This window comes from Lithobates pipiens, unplaced genomic scaffold (genome assembly GCF_037356315.1).
Source record: "Lithobates pipiens isolate NorthernLeopardFrog02 unplaced genomic scaffold, aLitPip1_a1.2 Scaffold_13, whole genome shotgun sequence".
In the NCBI taxonomy this organism is placed as follows: domain Eukaryota; kingdom Metazoa; phylum Chordata; class Amphibia; order Anura; family Ranidae; genus Lithobates; species Lithobates pipiens.
In genome coordinates, this window is record NW_027507718.1 from 533436770 (window position 1) to 533461000 (window position 24231).

At 48.5% G+C, this 24231-nt stretch overlaps 1 protein-coding gene across 3 annotated transcripts in view; it reads right to left on the reverse strand.

Annotated features, from left to right (window-relative positions):
• LOC143975706 (uncharacterized) overlaps positions 1-19890 on the reverse strand; it is a 90801-nt gene extending 70911 nt beyond the window's left edge. For 2 of the 3 annotated variants that reach the window (XM_077478204.1, XM_077478203.1), the window contains exons 1-2: positions 19741-19890; positions 4951-5268 (exon numbers count right to left, since the gene is read on the reverse strand). In XM_077478204.1, coding sequence (XP_077334330.1) covers positions 4951-5268; positions 19741-19783 — 361 coding nt within the window. In that variant the 5' untranslated portion in view covers positions 19784-19890. The remainder of the gene's footprint in view (positions 1-4950; positions 5269-19740) is intronic. The other variant, XM_077478206.1, reaches the window with a different exon arrangement.
• Positions 19891-24231: the final 4341 nt, after the last annotated feature.

The following is a 24231-nucleotide window of genomic DNA, read 5'->3' on the forward strand; positions in this document are numbered from 1 at the left end:
GTATTGTCGGATCGACAATTCATTATAGCCGCGAGTAGTTTTCAATGACTTTTTTTTCCTTTAGAAATGTAATTTTGCTGTCAGACTATTCTAAATACAGGAAACATGTGCCCCTTTACAGGCATACTAAGGGGACCCCCCCCCCCCCCCAAGTATGAAATTTAAAGGAATATTTCACTTTTATTGTTTCACTTTAAGCATTATTAAAATCACTTCTCCCGAAAAAACTGCCATTTTTAAAACTTATTTTTGCATTGATAAGTCCCCTGGGGCAGGACCCGGGTCCCCAAACACTTTTTATGACAATACCATGCATCTAAGCCTTTAAAATGAGCACTTTTGATTTCTCCCATAGACTTTTAAAGGGTGATTCGCGGCATTCGAATTTGCCGTGAACACCCCAAATTGTTCGATATTCGGGCAAACAGGCGAGCACCCGATGTTCGACTCGAACATCAGGCTCGTCCCAAGGGGAGATAACCTTCTGCCTCATGGTGAAGGAAACATTGACATTTAACTGTTATCATGGCGATCTTAAAGGTGGTTTTTCATCTGTATCTGATCTTGTGTTTTGTAATCTGGAGCTTCTTTACCCAACCTTCATAGTGTAGTTGAGGAAAGGTCAGGAAGAATTTGAGTGGTGCCATCCCAACGCATAGTATACAGTAGCTCTGGGTTCTAATTTTACCCTTTTAGTAGAATAAAAATGGAGCATGAGTGTCACGGCCGGACTTACCATTGGGCTTGACTGGGCTCAAGCCCATGGGCCCCACCGAGGTACATAGCCGACTGCACTCGGCTCGGCTCTGCTCACAGTCACGCCCAGTCCTGCGTCCTATGATGGACATAACACAGGGACTGGGAGTGACTGTGAGCCGGGCCGAATACACTCAGCTACTCTCAGCTCTGCTCGGGACTGCAAGAGGACCCAAGAGCCACTGAGAGGACCCGAGAAAGGCCAAGAGCCACCAAGAGGGCCCGAGAGCCGATGAGAGGACCCGAGAAAGGCCAAGAGGGCCCGAGAGCCGCTGAGAGGACCCGAGAAAGGCCAAGAGCCGCCAAGAGGATCCGAGAGCCGCTGAGAGGACCCGAGAAAGGCCAAGAGCCGCCAAGAGGACCTGAGAGCCGCTGAGAGGACCCGAGAAAGGCCAAGAGCCGCCAAGAGGACCCGAGAGCCGCTGAGAGGACCCGAGAAAGGCCAAGAGCCGCCAAGAGGGCCAGAGAGCCGCTGAGAGGACCCGAGAAAGGCCAAGAGCTGCCAAGAGGGTCCGAGAGCCGCCGAGAGGACCCGAGAAAGGCCAAGAGCCGCCAAGAGGACCCGAGAGCCGCTGAGAGGACCCGAGAAAGGCCAAGAGCCACCAAGAGGGCCCGAGAGCCTCTGAGAGGACCCGAGAAAGGCCAAGAGCCACCAAGAGGACCCGAGAGCCGCTGAGAGGACCCGAGAAAGGCCAAGAGCCGCCAAGAGGGCCCGAGAGCCGCTGAGAGGACCCGAGAAAGGCCAAGAGCCGCCAAGAGGACCCGAGAGCCGCTGAGAGGACCCGAGAAAGGCCAAGAGCTGCCAAAGGGCCCGAGAGCCGCTGAGAGGACCCGAGAAAGGCCAAGAGCCGCTAAGAGGGCCCGAGAGCCGCTGAGAGGACCCGAGAAAGGCCAAGAGCCGCCAAGAGGACCCGAGAGCCGCTGAGAGGACCCGAGAAAGGCCAAGAGCAACCAAGAGGGCCCGAGAGCCGCTGAGATACAGAGGGTTCTGTATCTCGGCGGCGCCATTTTTAAACTTCAAGACTGCAATGACAAGGCTTCAAATGACACTGACAAGGCTGCAATGATACTGGATAAGGCTGCAGATGGATGGGCAAGGCTGCAGATGGACACTGATAAGGCTTTTTATGGGCATTTAAATGTACGTTTTTTCCTTAAACTTCCCTCCTAAAAGTTTTTTTCCTTAAAATTCCCTCCTAAACTTGGGGTGCGTGTTATACGCCGATAAATACGGTAATGTATAGAAGGTAGGGCCCAAAAGTGACTCAAGCCCAAGGGCCCCCACCACCCTAAGTCCTGCCCTGATGAGGGTTATATCCAGAGGGGCTCATTATCATTGGGCTTGGACCCCATTCCCTGTGGTTGTTATCCAAATAGATATCTTCTTTGGTGAGGTTTGGTACCATCAGCTATAATAAGGAGGTTACGTAGTCCTTCAGATCTGTGGCTGTTTGTTGGTCTCCTCAAAGCCTCCATTATCAGTCCTAACGTCTATCCAAAATCGGAAAAACGTCAGATCTGAAGTTGAAGACTTTTGTATCCACATGCTTATTAAAGTAGCCAATGGCTCTTCCCCTGATATCCCTCAAAGGAGTTGACCAATTCAGAAAAAACTGATATATCTGGTTAGATTTTGTAGAAGGTTCAAGTATCTTCTCAATGATTCTGTACTGGGTCTACCGGTCCTCTTTGGTAGCACACACTGCTTGGGGATCTGCAGGAGTGGGAGTAAAAGGGGGGCTATCTTAGGGGGCTGAAGGTTAAGATTTGTATGAACAGATCTCTGGGATTCCAGGATCCTTGCCCTTAGTTCCTTGCCCTTAGTTCCTTGCCCTTAGTTCCTTGCCCTTAGTTTTGGATTCTGTGGGTCAGCACTGTCACCGTGTGTCCACCCACCATCACAGATTCTATGTGGTTTCTTTTCCATGTATTGAATGTTTTAAAACATGAAAAATGTCAAGAAAATGACAACAATACATTATGAGATTTAACAGCTTCAGCAGATGGTGTGGAAATACATAGAAGGCCAAAGACAGAACCCAAAAATGGGCAAAAAAGACAAAAAAAAAGAAGCGACCCTCTATGTGTTTTTGAATTAATTTTGTGTTGCTTGTGCCGGGCTGCCCTGTGGTATCCTGTGATGATGAGTGGCATTTCACGGACCTCAAATGGTGTGGCTTCTCATCACTATTGTTATTTACACCAATGATCACCAACACCTTCTACAGTGCCTTGAAAAAGTATTCATACCCCTTGAAATTCCTCACATTTTGTCATGTGACAACCAAAACCATAAATGTATTTTATTGGGATTTTATGTGATGGACCAACACAAAGTGTCACATAATTGTGAAGTGGAAGGAAAATGATCCAAATAAATATGTGAAAAGTGTGGGGGAGGGGCATTTGTATGGCGCCCCCCCCGGAGTCAATACTTTGTAGAACCCCCTTTCTCTACAAGTCTTTTTGGGGGTGTCTCTACCAGCTTTGCACATCTAGAGAGGACATTTCTGCCCATTCTTCTTCTTTGTAAAATATCTCAAGCTCTGTCAGATTGGATGGAGAGCATCTGTGATCAGCAATTTTCAAGTCTGGCCACAGATTCTCAATGGGATTTAGGTCTGGACTGTGACTGGGCCATTCTAACACATGAATATGCTTTGATGTAAACCATTCCATTGTAGCTCTGGCTGGATGTTTCGGGTCATTGTCCTGCTGGAAGGGGAACCTCCACCCCGGTCTCAAGTCTTTTGCCGACTCTAACAGGTTTTCTTCTAAGATTGTCCTGTATTTGTCTCCATCCATCTTCCCATCAACTCTGACCAGCTTCCCTGTCCCTGCTGAAGAAAACCATCCCCACCACATGATGCTGCCACCACCATGTCTCACGGTGGGGATGGTGTGTTCGGGGGATGGGCGGTGTTAGTTTTCCCCACACATAAAGGCCATAAAGTTGAATTTTGGTCTCCTCTGACCAGATCACCTTCTTCCACGTTTGCTGCCCCCTCCCCCACATGGCTTCTCACAAACTACAAACAGGACTTCTTATGACTTTCTTTCTCCAATGTCTTTCTTCTTGTCACTCTTCCATAAAGGGCAGATTTGTGGAGAGACGACTAATAGTTGTCCTGTGGACAGATTCTCCCCCCTGAGCTGTGGATCTCTGCAGCTCCTCCAGAGTTACCATGGACCTCTTGGCTCTTCTCTGAATGCTCTCCTTGCCCGGCCCGGTCAGTTTAGGTGGGCGGCCATGTCTTGGTAGGTTTGCAGTTGTGTCATACTCTTTCCATTTTCCGATGATGGATTGAACAGAGCTCCGTGAGATGGTCAAAGCTTGGGAGATTTTTTTACAACCTAAACCTGCTTTATACTTCTCCACAACTTTATCCCTGACCTGTCTGCTGTGTTCCTTGGCTTTCATGATGCTGTTTGTTCACAAAGGTTCTCTAACAAACCTCTGAGGGCTTCACAGAACAGCTGTATTTATACTGAGATGAAATGACACACAGGTGGACTTTATTTACTAATTAGGGGACTTCTGAAGGCAATTGGTTCCTCTAGATTTTAGTTAGGGGTATCGGAGTAAAGGGGGCCCCATACAAATCCCCCTCCCCCCACACTTTTCACATCCCCCAAAAAGACAGAGAAAGGGGGTTCTACAAAGTATTGACTCCATAAAAATGCCCCTCCCCCACACTTTTCACATATTTATTTGTATCATTTATCATTTTCCTTCCACTTCGCAATTATGTGATACTTTGTGTTGGTCCATCACATAAAATCCCAATAAAATACATTTACGTTTTTGGTTATAACATGACAAAATACTTTTTCAAGGCTCTGTATAAATAATATTTTTATCAATGTTTACGGATATCTTCTACCAACAGTCATGATAGGTCTGTGGAATCCTCCTCTTATCATATTCATCCCTCTCCCTCACCATTGCCCTCCATATATGATCTATTATTATTATTATTATTATCTGAGACCCGTTTTAGAAGAATTTATTTTCTTCAACTCACAATGGAAACCAACATAAAACCTTCCAAAACACTGTGGTTGGGGTTCCCCTCAAATAAAACATCAGTCTGCTCTGTGACGGTGGTGGGGTGGCGTTACGTGACATCACTGTGACATCACTGTGACATCACTGTGACAATAAAACCCAATAAACAAGGAGGTGGACATTACCTGGCAGGACGGTCACCAGCACGGCGTGCATGTTATCATTCCAGTTTCGTTCGATCCCGCAGTGGTAAGTGTCAGAATCTTGCGGTCTCATTCCTCGTTTGGTGATGGTAAAGCTGCTCGATGAAGGATTGTCCTCCATGGAATATTGGTTCTTGGGCCAATCAGTTGATTTGATGAGGATGTCACAGGTTTTCCAGTGGGCTCCTTTACACCAATACTTCAGATAAGATTCAAAGCCGTCATCGTAATGACAGGTCACAGATAAATCCTCTCCGTGATGGACAGTGACTTGACTGGGGCCCCTGAGGGCCCTGGCTCCTATTGTAAAAAGAGAGAATGACACCTTAATGGCCCTGTGATGTCACATTGTACAATGATATGAAGAAAAATACAAAAGGCTCTCGGCTATTTCAATGACTCAGGTTAGTAGCCGAGTAATGGCTTCTTAGAATGTTTCCAAAAAAGGGGATTGATCCTCATTTCACGATGGTGGGCAAAGCATGCAAATCATTCCTTTACATCCCATTCATCAGAAGAGGCGGCTCTCTAATTAGGCAAATTAGGTGGTTACCTAAGGCCTCATGCTCTCAGGGGCCTCGCAGCCGCCTAATTTGTCTAAAGAGCCAGCTCCGGCTATCCTCCTACATCAGTCCCAGTACAGCCAGCAGAGCTTTGTGCCACCTTGTTTAGCATACAGTCAGTCCTCCTCCTGTCTGCTCTGTAACACCACACCCCACCAGAGCACTGCCCAGTCTCCTGTCATTAAAACTCCACTGTAACAGCCGGCAGAGACACACACAGAGACCGACGACTGTCCTGCCCCGCCCTGCCAGCAAATCCTGTCCATATCTTGAGCCGATATCTTGAGCAAGAGTGCAGCTAGCACCTCAGCAGGATCACTGAGTTCACCCTCCTTCCAGGGCGGGGCTTCCGTGGTGGAGGTGGAGCCAATTCCAGTTCTCTGTCTGTGTGCAGCCGACTGACTGTTGAGCTGAGGATGCTTAGACTGAGCTGTAAGGGGGCAGAGCCTTGCTATGTGTGTGGTACATGGGCTTGGGGGGTGTGCATGTGACTGGGGGTGTGTGCATGTGATTGGGGGGTGTGCATGTGACTGGGGGTGTGTGCATGTGCCTGCAGGGGGGTGTGCATGTGCCTGCAGGGGGGGGGTGCATGTGCCTGTGGGAGGTTTAGATGTGCCTGCGGGGTGTGTGCATGATCCTTCAGGAGGTGTACATGTGCCTGCAGGGGGGGGTGCGTATGACTGGGGGGTGTATGTGACTGGGGGTGCATATACCTGTGGGAGGTGTACATGTGCCTGTGGGGGGTTTGCATGTGACTGGGGGGTTTATGTGATGGGGGGCACATACCTGTGGGAGGTGTACATGTGCCTGCAGGCTGTGTGCATATGACTGGGGGGGAACATACCTGTGGGAGGTGTACATGTGCCTGCAGGCTGTGTGCATGTGACTAGGGGGGGCACATACCTGCGGGAGGTGTACATGTGCCTTCGGGCTTTGAGCATGATCCTTCAGGAGGTGTACATGTGCCTGTGGGAGGTGTACATGTGCCTGCGGGGGGGGGGGGTACGTATGACTGGGGGGTGTATGTGACTGGCGGTGCATATACCTGTGGGAGGTGTACATGTGCCTGTGGGGGTTTGCATGTGACTGGGGGGTTTATGTGACTGGGGGTGCACATGTGCCTGCAGGCTGTGTGCATGTGACTAGGGGGGGCACATACCTGCAGGAGGTGTACATGTGTCTGTGGGCTGTGTGCATGTGACTAGGGGGGCACATAACTGTTGGAGGTGTACATGTGCCTGCGGGGGCTCTGTGCATGTGACTGGGGGGGCACATACCTGTGGGAGGTGTACATGTTCCTGTGGGCTGTGTGCATGTGACTAGGGGGGCACATAACTGTTGGAGGTGTACATGTGCCTGCGGGGGCTCTGTGCATGTGACTGGGGGGGCACATACCTGTGGGAGGTGTACATGTTCCTGTGGGCTGTGTGCATGTGACTAGGGGAGGGGAACATACCTGCGGGAGGTGCACATGTGCCTGCGGGGGATGTGTATGTGCCTGGGGTTTACAGTTAGGTCTGCTCAGTCCTCTGCCAGTGTCCCAGTGTGCCCGCCTGTGATTGACAGCCCGGGTCCCCCTGACCTGACTCCACCCCACCCTCATTCCCGACCACCCAGGGCTCCACTACGGTGCTCGGGAGGTGCCAGCTCAGTCCAGGGCTGATCTCCAGCCATGGTGGGTAAGGCACTCTTCATTCTGAAATCAGAGCACTGATCTACATACACATCTGTCTGACAGGTGGATATCATTGCAATTTTTTACAGCAAGTCCAATTCTTGCTTTCATCAAGATTACCTCTATATGGTTACGGTGGGAAGGTGCCGCCGACACCCAAAGACCAATTTTTACGCACCCATTACTTCTATCCAAAGCCAAAGTGACACCAGAAGATATCCAAAATATCTCTCATCTTGTTCCCAGTGGACCACATTGTGACCTCATCACACACACTGGCGGATCCCCAGATGTTGCTGAGCAAAATAAAGGCAGCTTGCAGGGAAAATTTCATTTTTTTGGGTTTATAAATTCAATTATTGCTGCAGCAGATTCTATACATGGTACAGATGCGCCACTTTACAGGTAGACTAAGGGGACCCCCCAGGCACTATATTGGAAGGAATTTTTCATTTTCATGCTTTCACTTTAAGCATCAATAAATCACTGCTCATTTAAAAAATTACGTTTTTCACAAACTTTTTTTTTTATTGACCCATGCCCCCCCCCCCCCCCCAGGGCAGGACCCGAACCAATATACCCATTGTATGCCCAATTACTTGTAAAAAGTGCGGTAAATACCACGCTGTCGGGTACAGCTGCTAGCACCACAAATGACATTTGCAAAAGGCGTAAATATAAAAATAATGGCGCCGCGCTAATGACATATGACAATGAAAATCTTAGGTATTAAAATGAATAAAAACGAATAAAAACCCAATAGTGATACCGACAACACACAACAATATTAGTGCAATGAATAACCAAATGAAAGGGTTAAAAAAATTGCAATGGTAAAAATGTAAAAGATACAAAGTAACCACAGTAGTGAGAGAAAAAACAAAGGTCACTTCTCAGTTACCGCCCTCTTACTCCTGGAATTTTCTAGAGGGAGAGGAGGGGAAGACAGGTGGAGCTGCCTGTGGTATCTTAAGGAGCCCTGACCAATCCCCAACTTGGATTGGCAGAGGGCAGGCCTTCTTAAATACCTGGGCTCAGCCCAGCTGGGGAGGATTTGTCGGGTGGAAGAGATGGAGTGAGAGGGTGTGGAGGCTGTTGGGCCCACGGGGAGCTCCCCAGTCTGGGGGGCTGGAGACCCTGGGCTGGGGCTCGGGTGCATCCCGGAGGAGTGAAGAAATCCTGAAAACAGAGACACATGAGAGAGCAGGAAAGAGGAATGTGGGAGAGAACACTGTAATGCCGCGTACACACGATCGGACTTTCCGACAACAAAACCGTGGATTTTTGTTCGTAGGATGTTGGCGCCAATTTTTCTTGCATACACACGGTCAAACAAATGTTGGCCAACAATCACGAACGTAGTGATGTACAAGAGGTACGGGATATCTCCATTACCAACGCTAGTTTTACAAGAAGAGCGCTTCCGCCTCGTACTTGATTCCAAGCATGCGTGGACTTTTGTCCGACTGACTTGTGTTACACACGTTCAGAAAGTCCGACAACACACATTTTTTGGAGGAAAGTTTGAGAATCTGCTAGCCAACATTCGTTGGCGGAAAATCCGACAACAATTGTCTGATGGAGCCTACACACGGTCGGACTTTTCGTCAAAAATCTCACATCCAACATTTGTTGTCGGAAAATCCGATTGTGTGTACACGGCATAAGAGTCTCCATGGTCGCAACCAGGAGGGCTGGTGAGTGAGCGTAGTTGGGAGGACTGGGGAGGCACATCTGAGAGAACTGGGAGATTCCAGTTTGATGGGTGCAGAACCAGTGGAGAGAGGACTGTGGAGAAGGGCAGTGGAAAGGGGTCTGTGCAGCCAGGCTGGCTGGCAGGGCCTGAAGAGAGCTATCTGGGAGTGGTAGCTGAGCAGAGGACAGCTAGCATCTGGATTATTCTACACCACAGGGGCCTGAGGTCCCTGCCCGCAAAAGGCAGTTTAGCGAGGTCTGGCAGAAGTAGCGTCAGGCCTACCCATGCAGAGCTAGCTAGTCTGGAGGAGTGATAGTCTGCAGCAAGGGAAGTGCCGGTGGAGGAATAGTCTGCAGCAAGGGAAGTGCCGGTGGAGGAATAGTCTGCAGCAAGGGAAGTGCTGGAGGAGGAATAGTCTGCAGCAAGGGAAGTGCTGGAGGAGGAATAGTCTGCAGCAAGTGAAGTGCCGGTGGAGGAATAGTCTGCAGCAAGTGAAGTGCTGGAGAGAGAAGAGTGAAACGGATATACAGGAGTGTATATAGGAGTCCTTAGCAACTTTGCACTAAATTTTCCTGGGCATCCCATAATTCCCAAATCCCTATCCAAGTTTAATCCCCCTCAAATAAACGAAACAAGCAATGGACTGGTTTTCTGTCTCCGAGTGTCTGGGATGGATGTCTGGCTGGGCAGGGTGAACCACTACACACAGCAACCCCTAAGGGGGCATGGCTAGATATGGTTGAAGTGTATGTGGTCATTATGCTGTCAGTGAAACGTGTCAAATGTTGGCTGTGCTTTGTTCTCAGGGAAACCCACCCCACCAACCCCATCCTAGCATTCATTTATGAACAGAGGGGCCCCCAGTTTGCAGCAGTGCCCAGTATGCTGGACACCAACCACAAGGGTGTAGCCACGTGCTGGTCTACAGAAACAGGAGATATTTCCTTCGTTAAAGCTGTAGTAAACCCTGCTTGGTCATTTTTACATACAGGTAAGCTTATAAGGCTTATCTGTAGGTTCAATGAATATCTCCTAAACTTGCTGCCAGTTACATCATCGGTGCATGCGTTCTGAACAGCGGCGGCCCGCCCATAGGGGGCCAAAGGCGCAGCCCCCCCAGCCATAAAAAAGGCCCTTTAAAAAAATTAAAAGAATAGAAAAAAAATGTATTTTAAGGGCAATGTGTATTGGGCGCCGGACACAGTGCACTATGGGAAGCGCCACGTCAATGCAATCACGAGATTGGAGACGAGGCGCTTCAATTACAGGATTTTTACCTGCCTTGTGGCGCATTCCATCGCGCCGAACAACTTCCACCCGTGGTGCTTTGTTCTTCAAGTTAAGACGTTAATTCCGGTTTCCCTGTGCCGGAGGGAAACCGGAAGTGACGTCAGAAGCTCCGTGGAAAGCACGGCCCGAGTGGAGCTGGTAAGTAAGGCTGCAAAATAGGTGAACTGCGAGTGTCACACTTGGCGCTTGCAGTCCACTCAGCTGTGTTAGGAAAGCGAATAACTATTCGCTTTCCTAACACGGAACCGCCTCTCCACCAATCAGGCACTGGGGTCTGTTACCTGTCACCTGATTGGCTGAAATGACAGGCGCCGCCATCGGAGGCAGGAGACGCATGAAGGACCCCGCTCATCGCCAGCTCATTAGTTCCCTTGTTCAGCAGATCCATACCTCAATAGTACCTAGGGTCGCCACCTCATCCCTTTAAGCCAGCCATTCTCAACCAGGGTTCTGTGGAACCCCGGGGTTCCTCCAGAGGTTGCTAAGGGATCTTTGAGCTGTGGCTGATGAACCACCTATTTGATGGTGTCTACAGATTTCAAGGTTCAGCACCACTTAGCAAAGCCAGCAGCGTGACACCAAATATCCTTTTAGCTGTCTTTAAGGGTGGCATTCGGAACACCGCTTTAAGGGGGGGGGGGGCGTTCTTCCTATTGACCACCGATAGAAGGAGCATTGTTCCTATTGAGCCCTGATGATTTGGTTTTAGGAAAGGTTCCTCGAGACATAACAAATATTTTTGGGGGTTCCTGTAGGGTTAGAAGGTTGAGAAAGCTTGCTTTGAACCAAAACACATATTAATTACACAGGTTCTGGGGCTGATTAAGGTGGTAATTACAATCACTTGGTGTCTTATCTGTATTAAATTTGCCTCAGAACCCGTGTAATTCATATTTGTTTGGGTTTAAGGGATGAGGTGGCAACCCTAGTAGTACCCCCAGCTCTGCTGATCACTCACTCAGTAGTAACCTCTAGCTATACTTATCCTCTACTGAATAGTAAGTAACCCCTCAGCTCTTCCGATCCCCCACTCAGTAGTAAACCCCAGCTCTGCTGATCCCCCACTCATTAGTAACTTCCATCTCTACGTATCCTCCCCTGAGTAGTAAGTAACCCGCAGCTCTTCTGATCCCCCACACAGTAGTAATTCCCAGCTCTTCTGATCCCTCACTCAGTAGTAACCCCCAGCTCTGCTGATCCCCCGCTCATTAGTAACCTCCATCTCTAATTATCCTCCACTGAAAAGTAAGTAACCCCCAGCTCTTCTGATCCCACACTCAGTGGTATCCCCCACCTGGCTCTGTTAAACCTTTGTTTTGCTGATCCTCCTCTCTCTCCAGTCCCCGCTCATCTCCCACTATATTACTCCCTTTGTGACATCTGCTAGTCTCTCCCACCCTGGTCCCCCCCAGCTCTGCTGATTCTCCACCACTAAGTCCTCTCTCTTTCCAGCCCCTGCTCATCTCCCACTATATTGGTCCCATGCTAATTAAGACATGGGGCAGCTGCTAGTTTCTCCTGCTCTAGTCCCCCAGCTCTGCTGATCCTCTGCAGCTCAGTCTTCTCTCTTCTGTCCCCACTCACCCTCTGCTATAGCGTTCTCAGTTGTCCCGCACCAGTGCGGACCCCGCTCACCACCCTGCTGGTCCACGCTGCACACCAGATGTGACGTCTGCACCAGACACTCCCAGAATACAGACACATGAACCAGAAGTGACTGCTGATGAACTCTTTCCGCTTCGCTTGTTGATTTCCCAGTGCATCCTGGGATATCTCATACCTGCAGAACCTCTAAAACACTGAATAAAAGCCCCTCAAATGCTGCAGGTGCTGTAAGAAAGCGTTGTCATAGACTTCTATGGAGGCTTTGGAGACACTTTGAAGCACCAAGAAAGCGACATGGGAGATCATTTTTGAAAGGGGGAAAACACAGTGCATCCAATGCTACATATTGAAGCAAGTGTGAACCAGCCCTTAGGGCCCATTCACATTAGGAAATGCATGGGAATGGCAAAGGATCTCGCTGCGTGTTCCTGTGCGATTCACATGCATTTCAAATGAACTGAAACCCAACCGCACCACACCAAAAGTAGAGCATGCACTATGTTTGGAAACGCACTGTAACCGGATCACATGGTATATTTGTTAAATGTGATCCGGTGTGGGCAAACACACTGCATTTGTGACCTGTGTTTGGGGTGTTGTTAAATTTGCACTGATACAATGCAATTTGAATGCGGTGCAGGAAACTGACACACAGCGCGGGTTTCCCGCAACCGCATACTAGTGAGAAAGGGCTCTTCATGTGTCTTCACCACGCCTATACTGCCCTTGTAATGCACCTATATCGCACTCTTACTGCATATTGGTTTACTAAAACTGACGTTGCATGCACCAATGCTTCTTAAAGGGCCCCAACGATAGCTAGCAAAAGAACAACATAAGGACTGCCCCTTCCGCAAAACCATCCTGCGAGTCCTCTTTATTCCCTTCTCCCATCTCCTTCATTTCATGGAGAGGACTAGCATAGTCACCATCAATGCCCTTTGGCAGTATAGTTCATGTGGTTGATAAATTAAGCTTTATTACTGCTCACTGCTGCACTTTAGGTGGCATCGCTGATCTGGATGCCAAGTGACACCCTGTAAGCTGAATCTTGTGATTACCATTGTTACTCCATTTCTATCCTCACTTCGTTACCAACCATATCAGGTGACAATGTATGAAGTTTGCCTTTACTGACTCGTTCAGTGCCTGTTTCCTTTGATATAACGCTACTACTACTGGGCTACTACCACTACAGGGGCTTCTACAGGGGGTAACACTGTAAGGGGAACTCCAGATCACAGTGGGCACACTCTTCCTGGACATTAATGAACAGAGAGACCCCAGATAACAGCAGGGCCCCTCACCTAGGACACTAATGAAGAGGGGGCCTAGATAACAGTGGAGAACCTCATCCTGGGCACCAATGAACAGAGGGAACCCCACATCACAGTGGAACCCCTCATCCCAGACACTGATGAACAGGGGGACACCATATAACAGTGGAGTCCCTCATCGAAGACCCTGATGAACAGGGGGGCCCCATATAACAGTGAGGTCCCACATCCTGGACATCAATGAACAGAGGGAACCCCAGATCAGAGTTAAACCCCTCATCCCAGACACTGATGAACAGAGGGACCCCAGTGAAGTCCCTCCTCCCAGGCACTGATGAACAGAGCGACCCCATATAACAGTGGAGTCCCTCATCGAAGACCCTGATGAACAGGGGGGCCCCATATAACAGTGAGGTCCCACATCCTGGACATCAATGAACAGAGGGAACCCCACATCACAGTGGAACCCCTCATCCCAGACACTGATGAACAGGGGGACACCATATAACAGTGAGGTCCCACATCCTGGACATCAATGAACAGAGGGAACCCCACATCACAGTGGAACCCCTCATCCCAGACACTGATGAACAGGGGGACACCATATAACAGTGGAGTCCCTCATCGAAGACCCTGATGAACAGGGGGGCCCCATATAACAGTGAAGTCCCTCATCCTGGACATCAATGAATAGAGGGAACCCCAGATCAGAGTTAAACCCCTCATCCCAGACACTGATGAACAGAGGGACCCCAGTGAAGTCCCTCCTCCCAGACACTGATGAACAGAGGGACCCCATATAACAGTGAAGTCCCTCATCCTGGACATCAATGAACAGAGGGAACCCCAGATGACAGGGGAACCCCTTATTCCAGATATTGATGAACAGAGGGACCCCAGTGAAGTCCCTCATCCCAGACACTGGTGAAGTAAGGAGCCCCCGATCACAGTGGAGCCCCTCATCCTGGACACTGATGAAGAGAGGGGCCCCAGATCAAAATTAAGCTCCTTATCCCAGACACCGATGATGAGTTGAATCCCAAACACAGTGGAGACACAGATGTGCGTACTCGGCTTCCGGGGGTTATACCGGGAAGATGCCCCTACCTGCAGGCATCATCCCGGTACCGTTTTTCACAGTGGGCGATCGGCTATCCAGCCATAACAACCGATGCGGCTAAATGCCACTCGGCTGTTATGCCGGAGGAGCGGGAGGGGACATCCCCCCTCCCGTTGCCTCCCGCCGCCTCCCGCCGCTGTTACCGGTGCTCACGCTCAATCGGGAGCACCGATACACGATCCGATGCCTCCGGCTGCTGGGCAGGGACTGTTATGAAGCCATAAGCGGCTTCATTCCAGTCTCCTAATTGTAAACATGGAAGCGACGTCATGATCCCTCCATAAAGAGTACCTGTCACCACCTATTACTGTCACAAGGGATGTTTACATTCCTTGTGACAGCAATAAAAGTGATCACATTTAAAAAAAAAAAACATTTAGTCATTTTAAAATAAATAAGGAAAAAACAATTTTTTTAAAGTGCCCCCGTCGCCGTGAGCTCGCGCAGCAAAGAAAACTCATACGGAAGTTGCGCCCGCATATGTAAACGGTGTTCAAATCACACATGTGAGGCATCGCTGCAATATGCAGAGCGAGAGCAATAATTCTAGCACTAGACCTCCTCTGTAACTCTAACCTGATAACCGTAAAAAAAAATAATTTAAAGCGTCGCCTATTGAGATTTTTAGGTACCGTAGGTTGTCGTCATTTGACGAGTGCGTGCAATTATAAAGTGTGACATGTTTGGTATCTATTTACCGTACTCGGCGTAACATCATCTTTCACATTATACAAAAAAATTGGGCTAATTTTACTGTTTTTTTTTAATTCATGAAAGTGTCCCTTTTCCCAAAAAGTTGCTTTTAAAACACCGCTGCGCAAATACCGTGTGACATAAAATATTGCAACAATCGCCGTTTTATTCTCTAGGGTCTATATATAATGTTTGGGGGTTCCAAGTAATTTTCTAGCAAAAAATCTGGATTTTAACTTGTAAACACCAAATGTCAAAAAATAGGCTTATGCCGCGTACACACGATCGAATTGTCCGGCGTACTTAGTCCGCCGAAACGCATTTCACCGGACAATACGATCGTGTGTGGGCTTCAGCGGACTTTCTCAGCGTAAAGTCCGGCGGACTTAGAAAGTATTTTTGCACTCCAATCTTTCTGCTGGACTTGGGTTTTTAGCGGACAATACGTTCGTCAGTATGCTAGTCCGGCGGACTAAGCCCTTGTACACACGATCGGAGATCCCATCGGAATGTGTCCGATCGGAGCGTTTTATCGGATATTCCGACTGTGTGTGGTCTGCATCGGACTGTTTCCATCGGAATATCTGATGGACCAACTTTTCCAACTTGCCGGAAATATTTCCCGACAAAATGCTCCGATAGGACTCCGATCATGTGTAGAGAATTCCGATTGGACAAAGTGGCACACATGCTCAGATCAAATTCCTAGACCAAAGCTATTGGCTACTAGCCTGAACGTAGTCCCATCGTAACGAAATAACGTCATCACGTTCTGAACGATTGGATTTTCCGACAACTTCGTTCGACCGTGTGTATGCAACAGTTTCGGACAAAATCCGATGGATTTGGTTGTCGGAATCTCCGACCCGTGTGTATAAGGGCTAAGAATGACGCATGCTCAGAAGTAACTACGAGACGGAAGCTATTGGCTACTGGCTATTGAACTTCCTTTTTCTAGTCCCGTCGTATGTGCTGTACGTCATCGCGCTAACAAACGCCGGACTTTCTGTGTGTTTCCGTGTGTGGCCAAGTCCATTCGGTAGAAAGTCCGCCGGACTATCCGCCGGATTGTTTGCCGGACTAAGTTTGACGGACAATTTGATCGTCTGTACGCGGCCTTAGTCATGAAAGGGATGAATAATACACACTGACAACACCAGACATGAAGGACACATAAATCACATACATGTAACAATGAACGGACAAGACGCCTCTGTGGCCACACACATGTCCATGTACCATCTAGTATGGAAGTTATAAATGAAGCAAGGTTATATAAAGAGAAATCAGCATGTGTATGGTCCCCTTGGTAGCAATAATCGAGGATATAGTAATTATTATTTATCAATGGAAAGATTTACTTCACATTCTATGTGATAAGCGGCTCTCTGACGAGGCCGGAGGCTGTTATATCACCGCCGCTTTACAGCACTTCATACTCCACAGAAACCTATCTGACAAGAGCAATCCAATGATTTCTTGAGGATCTCAGTCCAGATTTTCTCTGTAAATATAATAATAGTATTTTATTTAGACATCCCAAGACGATCTGTAGATAAAGTGGTGTTGCCACCAAAAAATACAAAATTTTTTAAAAATCTTAAAAAAAAGTAAAAAAAATAATTGGAAAAAAAAAACAAAAAAACATTTTTACTCACCTCTAAATACCTGTTGCTAGGGGGGTCCCTCGTAGTCTGCTTTCTTCCTTGCCCGGGCTGGTGACATCACTTCCCCTTGGCACCACACAGTCACCTGGGACCTGTCACGTGTCCCAGGTGACTGTGCGGCGTATCATGGTGCCCTGCGCCGCTCGCGCATGCGCAGTGGGTGCCCGGCTGTGGCTTCGCAGTACGAATGACGGCGCTGCGAGCGGAGCGGGGAATGAGGGGGGGGGGGCTTGGTTCCCCCCGCATCGCTGGACCCTGGGACAGGTAAGTGTCTGATTATTAAAAGTCAGCAGCTGCAGTATTTGTAGCTGCTGACTTTTAATTTTTTTTTTTTTTTAGGGGGCACCCCACTTTAAGCACAGTCCCCCCCCTCGCTTAGAACCTCTATACAAGGGGAACGGTCTGCCATATATAGTACTGTTGGTGTTGCGTTTGTAGCGAACAGTTAATTGATATAAACCTCAATCATTCAACCGGCTTTAAATACGCTACATGGAATCGGTTTTGTTTCTTCAGCAAATATAAAGCATTCAAAAAAGATACAAATGTTGCCACAGATTTCACAATAGAGAGCTGATAGAATGCGCAGATGAAACACAATGTAACGAGTATCTCATGAGTTACATTATCGCTCCTGAATGTCTGCAGGCGGCTGCTGATTAGTGAAGATCTGATTCAGCTGATGGTGAGCGGATCGATCGCATGCAAGATCCTCATACGTTTATATCTTCACTTCTGAACTGTATAGTTTCTGCCGTCATACGTTCTCACCCCGGGGGGGGGTGTTTGATACGAGCCGTGCTGTTATCCTGTTTAACCACTTTCAGACCGGACCATTTTGCTGGCTAAAGTCCAGAGCACTTTTTGCGTTTCGGCACTGCGTCAATTTAACTGACAATTGCGCGGTCGTGCGGCGTGGCTCCCAAACAAAATTGACGTCCTTTTTTCCCCCACAAATAGAGCTTTCTTTTGATGGTATTTGATCACCCCTGCGGTTTTTATTTTTTGCGCTATAAACAAAAATAGAGCGACAATTTTGAAAAAAACGCATTATTTTTTACTTTTTGTTATAATAAATATCCCCCAAAAATATATAAAAAAACATTTTTTTCCCTCAGTTTAGGCCGATACGTATTCTTCTACATATTTTTGGTAAAAAAAATCGCAATAAGCGATTATTGATTGGTTTGCGCAAAAGTTATAGCGTTTACAAAATAGGAATAGTTTTATGGCATTTTTATTAATACATTTTTTTTTTTACTAGTAATGGCGGCGATCATCAATTTTTTATTGTAACTGCGACATTATGGCGGACACATCGGACATTTTTGACACATTTTTGGGACCATTGTCATTTATACAGCAATCAGTGCACTGATTCCTGTGTAAATGACACTGGCAGTGAAGGGGTTAGGTGTTCCTAGGGGCGTGTTACTAACTGTTGGGGGGGCTGGGCTTTCATTTAGTGAACACTGATCTCTGCTCCAATCACATGGAGCAGAGATCAGCGTCACTAGTTGCTAGGCAGAACGGGGAGATGCTGTTTACAACGGCATTTCCTCGTTCAGCCGCCCCGTGAGATGATCGCGGGTATGCCCGCAGCGATCAAGTCCGCGTGACCCGCGACTGGTCTCACAGCGGAGCCCCTCACCCGGGACACTGATGAACAGAGGGACCCCAGATCACAGCGCAGCCCCTCACCCAGGACACTGATGAACAGAGGGACCCCAGATCACAGCAGAGCCCCTCATCCAAGACACTGATGAAGAGAGGAACACCAGATCACACTGGGAACCCTAATCCCAGACACTGATGAAGAGAGGGACCCCAGATCACAGCGGAGCCCCTCACCCAGGACACTGATGAAGAGAGGGACCCCAGATCACAGTGCAGCCCCTCACCCAGGACACTGATGAACAGAGGGACCCCAGATAACAGCGCAGCCCCTCACCCAGGACACTGATGAACAGAGGGACCCCAGATCACAGTGCAGCCCCTCACCCAGGACACTGATGAACAGAGGGACCCCAGATCACAGCGGAGCCCCTCACCCGGGACACTGATGAAGAGAGGGACCCCAGATCACAGTGCAGCCCCTCACCCAGGACACTGATGAACAGAGGGACCCCAGATCACAGCAGAGCCCCTCATCCAAGACACTGATGAAGAGAGGAACACCAGATCACACTGGGAACCCTAATCCCAGACACTGATGAAGAGAGGGACCCCAGATCACAGCGGAGCCCCTCACCCAGGACACTGATGAAGAGAGGGACCCCAGATCACAGTGCAGCCCCTCACCCAGGACACTGATGAACAGAGGGACCCCAGATCACAGCGGAGCCCCTCACCCGGGACACTGATGAAGAGAGGGACCCCAGATCACAGTGCAGCCCCTCACCCAGGACACTGATGAACAGAGGGACCCCAGATCACAGCAGAGCCCCTCATCCAAGACACTGATGAAGAGAGGAACACCAGATCACACTGGGAACCCTAATCCCAGACACTGATGAAGAGAGGGACCCCAGATCACAGCGGAGCCCCTCACCCAGGACACTGATGAAGAGAGGGACCCCAGATCACAGTGCAGCCCCTCACCCAGGACACTGATGAACAGAGGGACCCCAGATAACAGCGCAGCCCCTCACCCAGGACACTGATGAACAGAGGGACCCCAGATCACAGTGCAGCCCCTCACCCAGGACACTGATGAACAGAGGGATCCCAGATCACAGCAGAGCCCCTCACCCAGGACACTGATGAAGAGAAGTAACCAGATCACAGGGGGACCCTAATCCCGGACACTGATAAAGAGAGGAACCCCAGATCACAGTGGGAACCCCTCATCCAAGACACGGATGAAGAGAGGAACACCAGATCACACTGGGAACCCTAATCCCAGACACTGATGAAGAGAGGGACCCCAGATCACAGAAGAGGTTTTTATCTTGGACAATGATGAGGAGAGAGACCCCCAGATCAAAGCAGAGATCCTAATCCCAAACATTGATATGGAAAAGGACCCCAAATCACAACAGAGACCCTCATCACAGACACTAATGAAGAGAAGTAACCAGATCACAGGAGGACCCTAATCCCGGACACTGATGAACGGGGGATCCCCTCACCCTATGTCCCTCTCCCCCCTAATATTTCTGTATTGATGAATCTTCCCAAACTTACCAATAAGGCAGAGGGACCCCCAGATCAAAGCGGAGACCCTCATGCTGGACGATGACACACAGAGGGACCCCCAGGAGACAGCGGTGCCCCTCTGACACTGATGAACGGTCTGTGATGTGAAATGAGAACAGAAAGGAGAACAGCAGATCTCAGTACCACAAACACAATTACAGTATATGAGATATAAAGAAACTCAACGCCTACTTCCTGTTTCTTTGTAACATTATCAGATGTTCAGTGGTGGCCAAATATAGACACTCTGTGAGAATGCAGCGAAGTAAGTGAGACTGCAGAGTGGGAAAAAAATCTGACACTAAAATGTTGATTGATCGTTCCCCTATAGTTCCAGCACAGAGGGGTGAGGGGTGAGGGGAGAACAACATGGAGAGGAGCAGGTTATAACCCTTCATCACAATGTTTTTTTAGCTGGAGTTGGGTTTTAACCACCTCAATACCGGGGGGCACTTATACACCTTCCTGCCCAGACCAATTTTCAGCGCTGTCGCACTTTGAATGACAATTGCGCGGTCGTGCTACACTGTACCCAAATGAGATTTTTATCATTTTTTTCCCACAAATAGAGCTTTCTTTTGGTGGTATTTGATCACCTCTGCGGTTTTTATTTTTTGCTAAACAAATAAAAAAAGACCGAAAATTTCGAAAAAAAAACATGTTTTTTTTTTTTGTTTCAGTTTCAAAACTTTGTAAATACGTTTTCTCCTTCACTGATGGGCACTGATGGGCTGCACTGATGGGCACTGATAAGGTGGGACTGATGGGCACTGATGAGGTGGCACCAATGAAGTGGCACTGATGAGGTGGCATTGATGGGCACTGATATGTTCACTGATAGGCGACACTGATGGGCACTGATAGGTGGCACAAATTGGCACTGATAGCTGGCACATATTGGCATGGATAGGCGGCATGAATGGGCATGGATAGGCAGCACAGATGGGCATGGATAGGCGGCACAGATGGGCAAGGATGGGCACTGATAGGTGGCACTGATGGGCACTGATAGGCGGCATTGCATTGTATTGTTTTGTACTGATGGATGTCAATCAGTGCCAAACAATAATGCATGCCAATCAGTGATGCCCATTGTGGGCACTGATTGGCATCCATTGTGGGCACTGACTGGCATCCCTGGTGGTCTAGGGTGGCATACCTGGTGCTGGACATCCCTGGTAGTCTGGTGGCTCCCCTGGTGGTCCAGTGTGGGCATCCTCGGGAGGGGGGCTGCGCTGATAATCAATCAGCACAGACCCCCCCGTCAGAGGAGCAGCCGATCGGCTCTCCTCTACTCACGTCTGACAGACACGAGTGAGGAAAATCTGATCACCGGCTCTTCCTATTTACACTGTGATCAGCTGTGATTGGACACAGCTGATCATGTGGTAAAGAGTCTCTGTCGGAGACTCTTTACCTAGAGCGTAGTTGCGGGGTGTCAGACTGATCGCCACGATGTGCGCCCCCGGGGGTGCGCAGTGTCTCAAAATCCTGAGGACGTTATATGGCGCCCAGTCAGGATTTTGAAACCACTTTGCCACCGTCATTTGCCTATAGGGCGGGCGGCAAGTGGTTAATAAAGCAGTTTGCAACCTGCTGCCACCTAGAGCTCAGATCAGGTATTGCGATGCTTGACAAGGACTGTGAATAACACAGAGGCACAGGATGGACACTCTGCTGCCACCTAGAGCTCAGATAAGGTATTGTGATGCTTTACAAGGACTGTGAATAACACAGAGGCACAGGATGGAAACTCTGCTGCCACCTAGAGCTCAGATAAGGTATTGTGATGCTTTACAAGGACTGTGAATAACACAGAGGCACAGGATGGACACTCTGCTGCCACCTAGAGCTCAGATCAGCTATTGCGATGCTTGACAAGGACTGTGGATAACACAGAAGCACAGGATGGACACTCTGCTGCCACCTAGAGCTCATATAAGGTATTGCACTGTTTACAAGGACTGTGGATAACACAGAAGCACAGGATGGACACTCTGCTGCCACCTAGAGCTCAGATCAGGTATTGCGATGCTTGACAAGGACTGTGAATAACACAGAGGCACAGGATGGACACTCTGCTGCCACCTAGAGCTCAGATCAGGTATTGCGATGCTTTACAAGGACTGTGAATAACACAGAAGCACAGGATGGACACTCTGCTGCCACCTAGAGCTCAGATAAGGTATTGCACTGTTTACAAGGACTGTGGATAACACAGAGGCACAGGATGGACACTCTTCTGCCACCTAGAGCTCAGATCAGGTATTGCATTGCTTGACAAGGACTGTGGTTAAAAAAGGCACAGGATGGACACTCTGCTGCCATCTGGAGCTCAGATAAGGTATTGAACTGCTTGACAGGGACTGTGGATAACACAGAAGCACAGGATGGACACTCTGCTGCCACCTAGAGCTTAGATCAGGTATTGTGATGCTTGACAAGGACTGCGGGGAGCATAAAAGGGAAAAAGCATGGAAACTTTGCTGCCACCTAGAGCTCAGATCTGGTTTTGCAGATTGTATTAGGGACTGCAGGGAACACAAAGGATAGGTTCTCTGCTGCCATATAGAGCTCAGATTTGGTACTGAAAATCAATAAATAAAGGGCAGCACTCCTAAATACACAATCTCCACTTCCCAACAAATTAATTAGTGCACCCCACTGCATAACAAAGTAATACAATTATGTACAAACCAATATAATTGTCAAGGCAGGCAAGCCCGTTGTAGCTAGCAACAGGAGGTGAGGCGCTTGACTGAGGTAGAAGGGTATGAGGGGGAGCTTAGGGAGCTTACTTCTAAGACTGGCTGTGATACACTTTTAACAGCCCGCACTACCGCTGGCCACCACTAGATGGAGACTCCACTCCAAGTAACTGGCCGACCACACACAGACAGATAGATACAAATCTTACATTTAATCTGATTCACTCTAAGGGTTGGGGAGCAGTCTAGCAATTTATACACACTTCTAGGATTCATCAGGCTATCCTGTGAGCTAGAATCCGTGCAACCCCACACCAGACACATGACTCACAGGAGATTGCCACCACCTAGCCATTTGTCTCCTGACTAGTCTGCTACACAACCATACACACACAGATCTCCGTCTGGCAGATTTGATAGCTTACAATCTGCATGCAGTCTGTCAACACACAATTGCATACAGATTGGCAAGGAACTTGGAGCGAGCACATACACACTACAATGCAACTATCTCTCCAGGGATACAAGTCCTAGATTAGTACATAGGAGACACTCATTAATTTTATCATTTAATATCCCAAAAGTGGGCTGTACATAAAATATATACAGTATCTCACAAAAGTAAGTACACCCCTCTTCTCTCTTTTCATGTGACAACACTGAAGAAATGACACTTGTCTACAATGTAAAGTAGTGAGTGTACAGCTTGTATAACAGTGTAAATTTCCTGTCCCCTCAAAATAACTCAACACACAGCCATTAATGTCTAAACCGCTGGCAACAAAAGTCACCCCTAAGTGAAAATGTCCACATTGGGCCCAAAGTGTCAATATTTTGTGTGGCCGCCATTATTTTCCAGCACTGCCTTCACCCTCTTGGGCATGGAGATCACCAGAGCTTCACAGGTCACCACTGGAGTCCTCTTCCCCTCCTCCATGATGACATCACGGAGCTGGTGGATGTTGGAGACCTTCCCCTCCTCCACCTTCCATTTGAGGATGTCCCACAGAAGATCAATAGGGTTTAGGTCTGGAGACATGCTTGGCCAGTCCATCACCTTTACCCTCAGCTTCTTTAGCAAGGCAGTGGTGGTGTTGGAGGTGTGTTTGGGGTGGTTATCATGTTGGAATACTGCCCTGCGGTCCAGTCTCTGAAGGGAGAGGATCATGCTCTGCTTCAGTATGTCACAGTACATGTTGGCATTCATGGTCCCCTCAATGATCTGTAGCTCCCCAGTGCCGGCAGCACTCATGCAGCCCCAGACCATGACACTCCCACCACCATGCCTGACTGTAGACAAGACACACTTGTCTTTGTCCTCCTCACCTGGTTGACCCCACACACGCTTGTCACCAGTAAGGATGAGCTGAACACCCCCCTGTTCGGTTTGCACCAGAACCTGCGAATAGACCTAAACTTCGTGTGAACTTTAGAACCCTATTAAAGTCTATGGGACTCGAACGTTCACAATCTAAAGTGCTAATTTTAGAGGCTTATATACAAGTTATTGTCCTAAAAAGTGTTTGGGGACCCGGGACCTGCCCCAGGGGACATGGATCAATGCAAAAAAAGTTTTAAAAATGGTAGTTTTTTCGGGAGCAGTGATTTTAATAATGATTAAAGTGAAACAATAAAAGTTTAATATTACTTTAAATTTTGTACCTGGGGGGTGTCTATAGTATGCCTGTGAAGGGGCGCATGTTTCCCCTGCTTAGAACTGTCCCTGCACAAAGTGTCATTTCTGCAGGAAAAAAAAGTCATTTAAAATCAC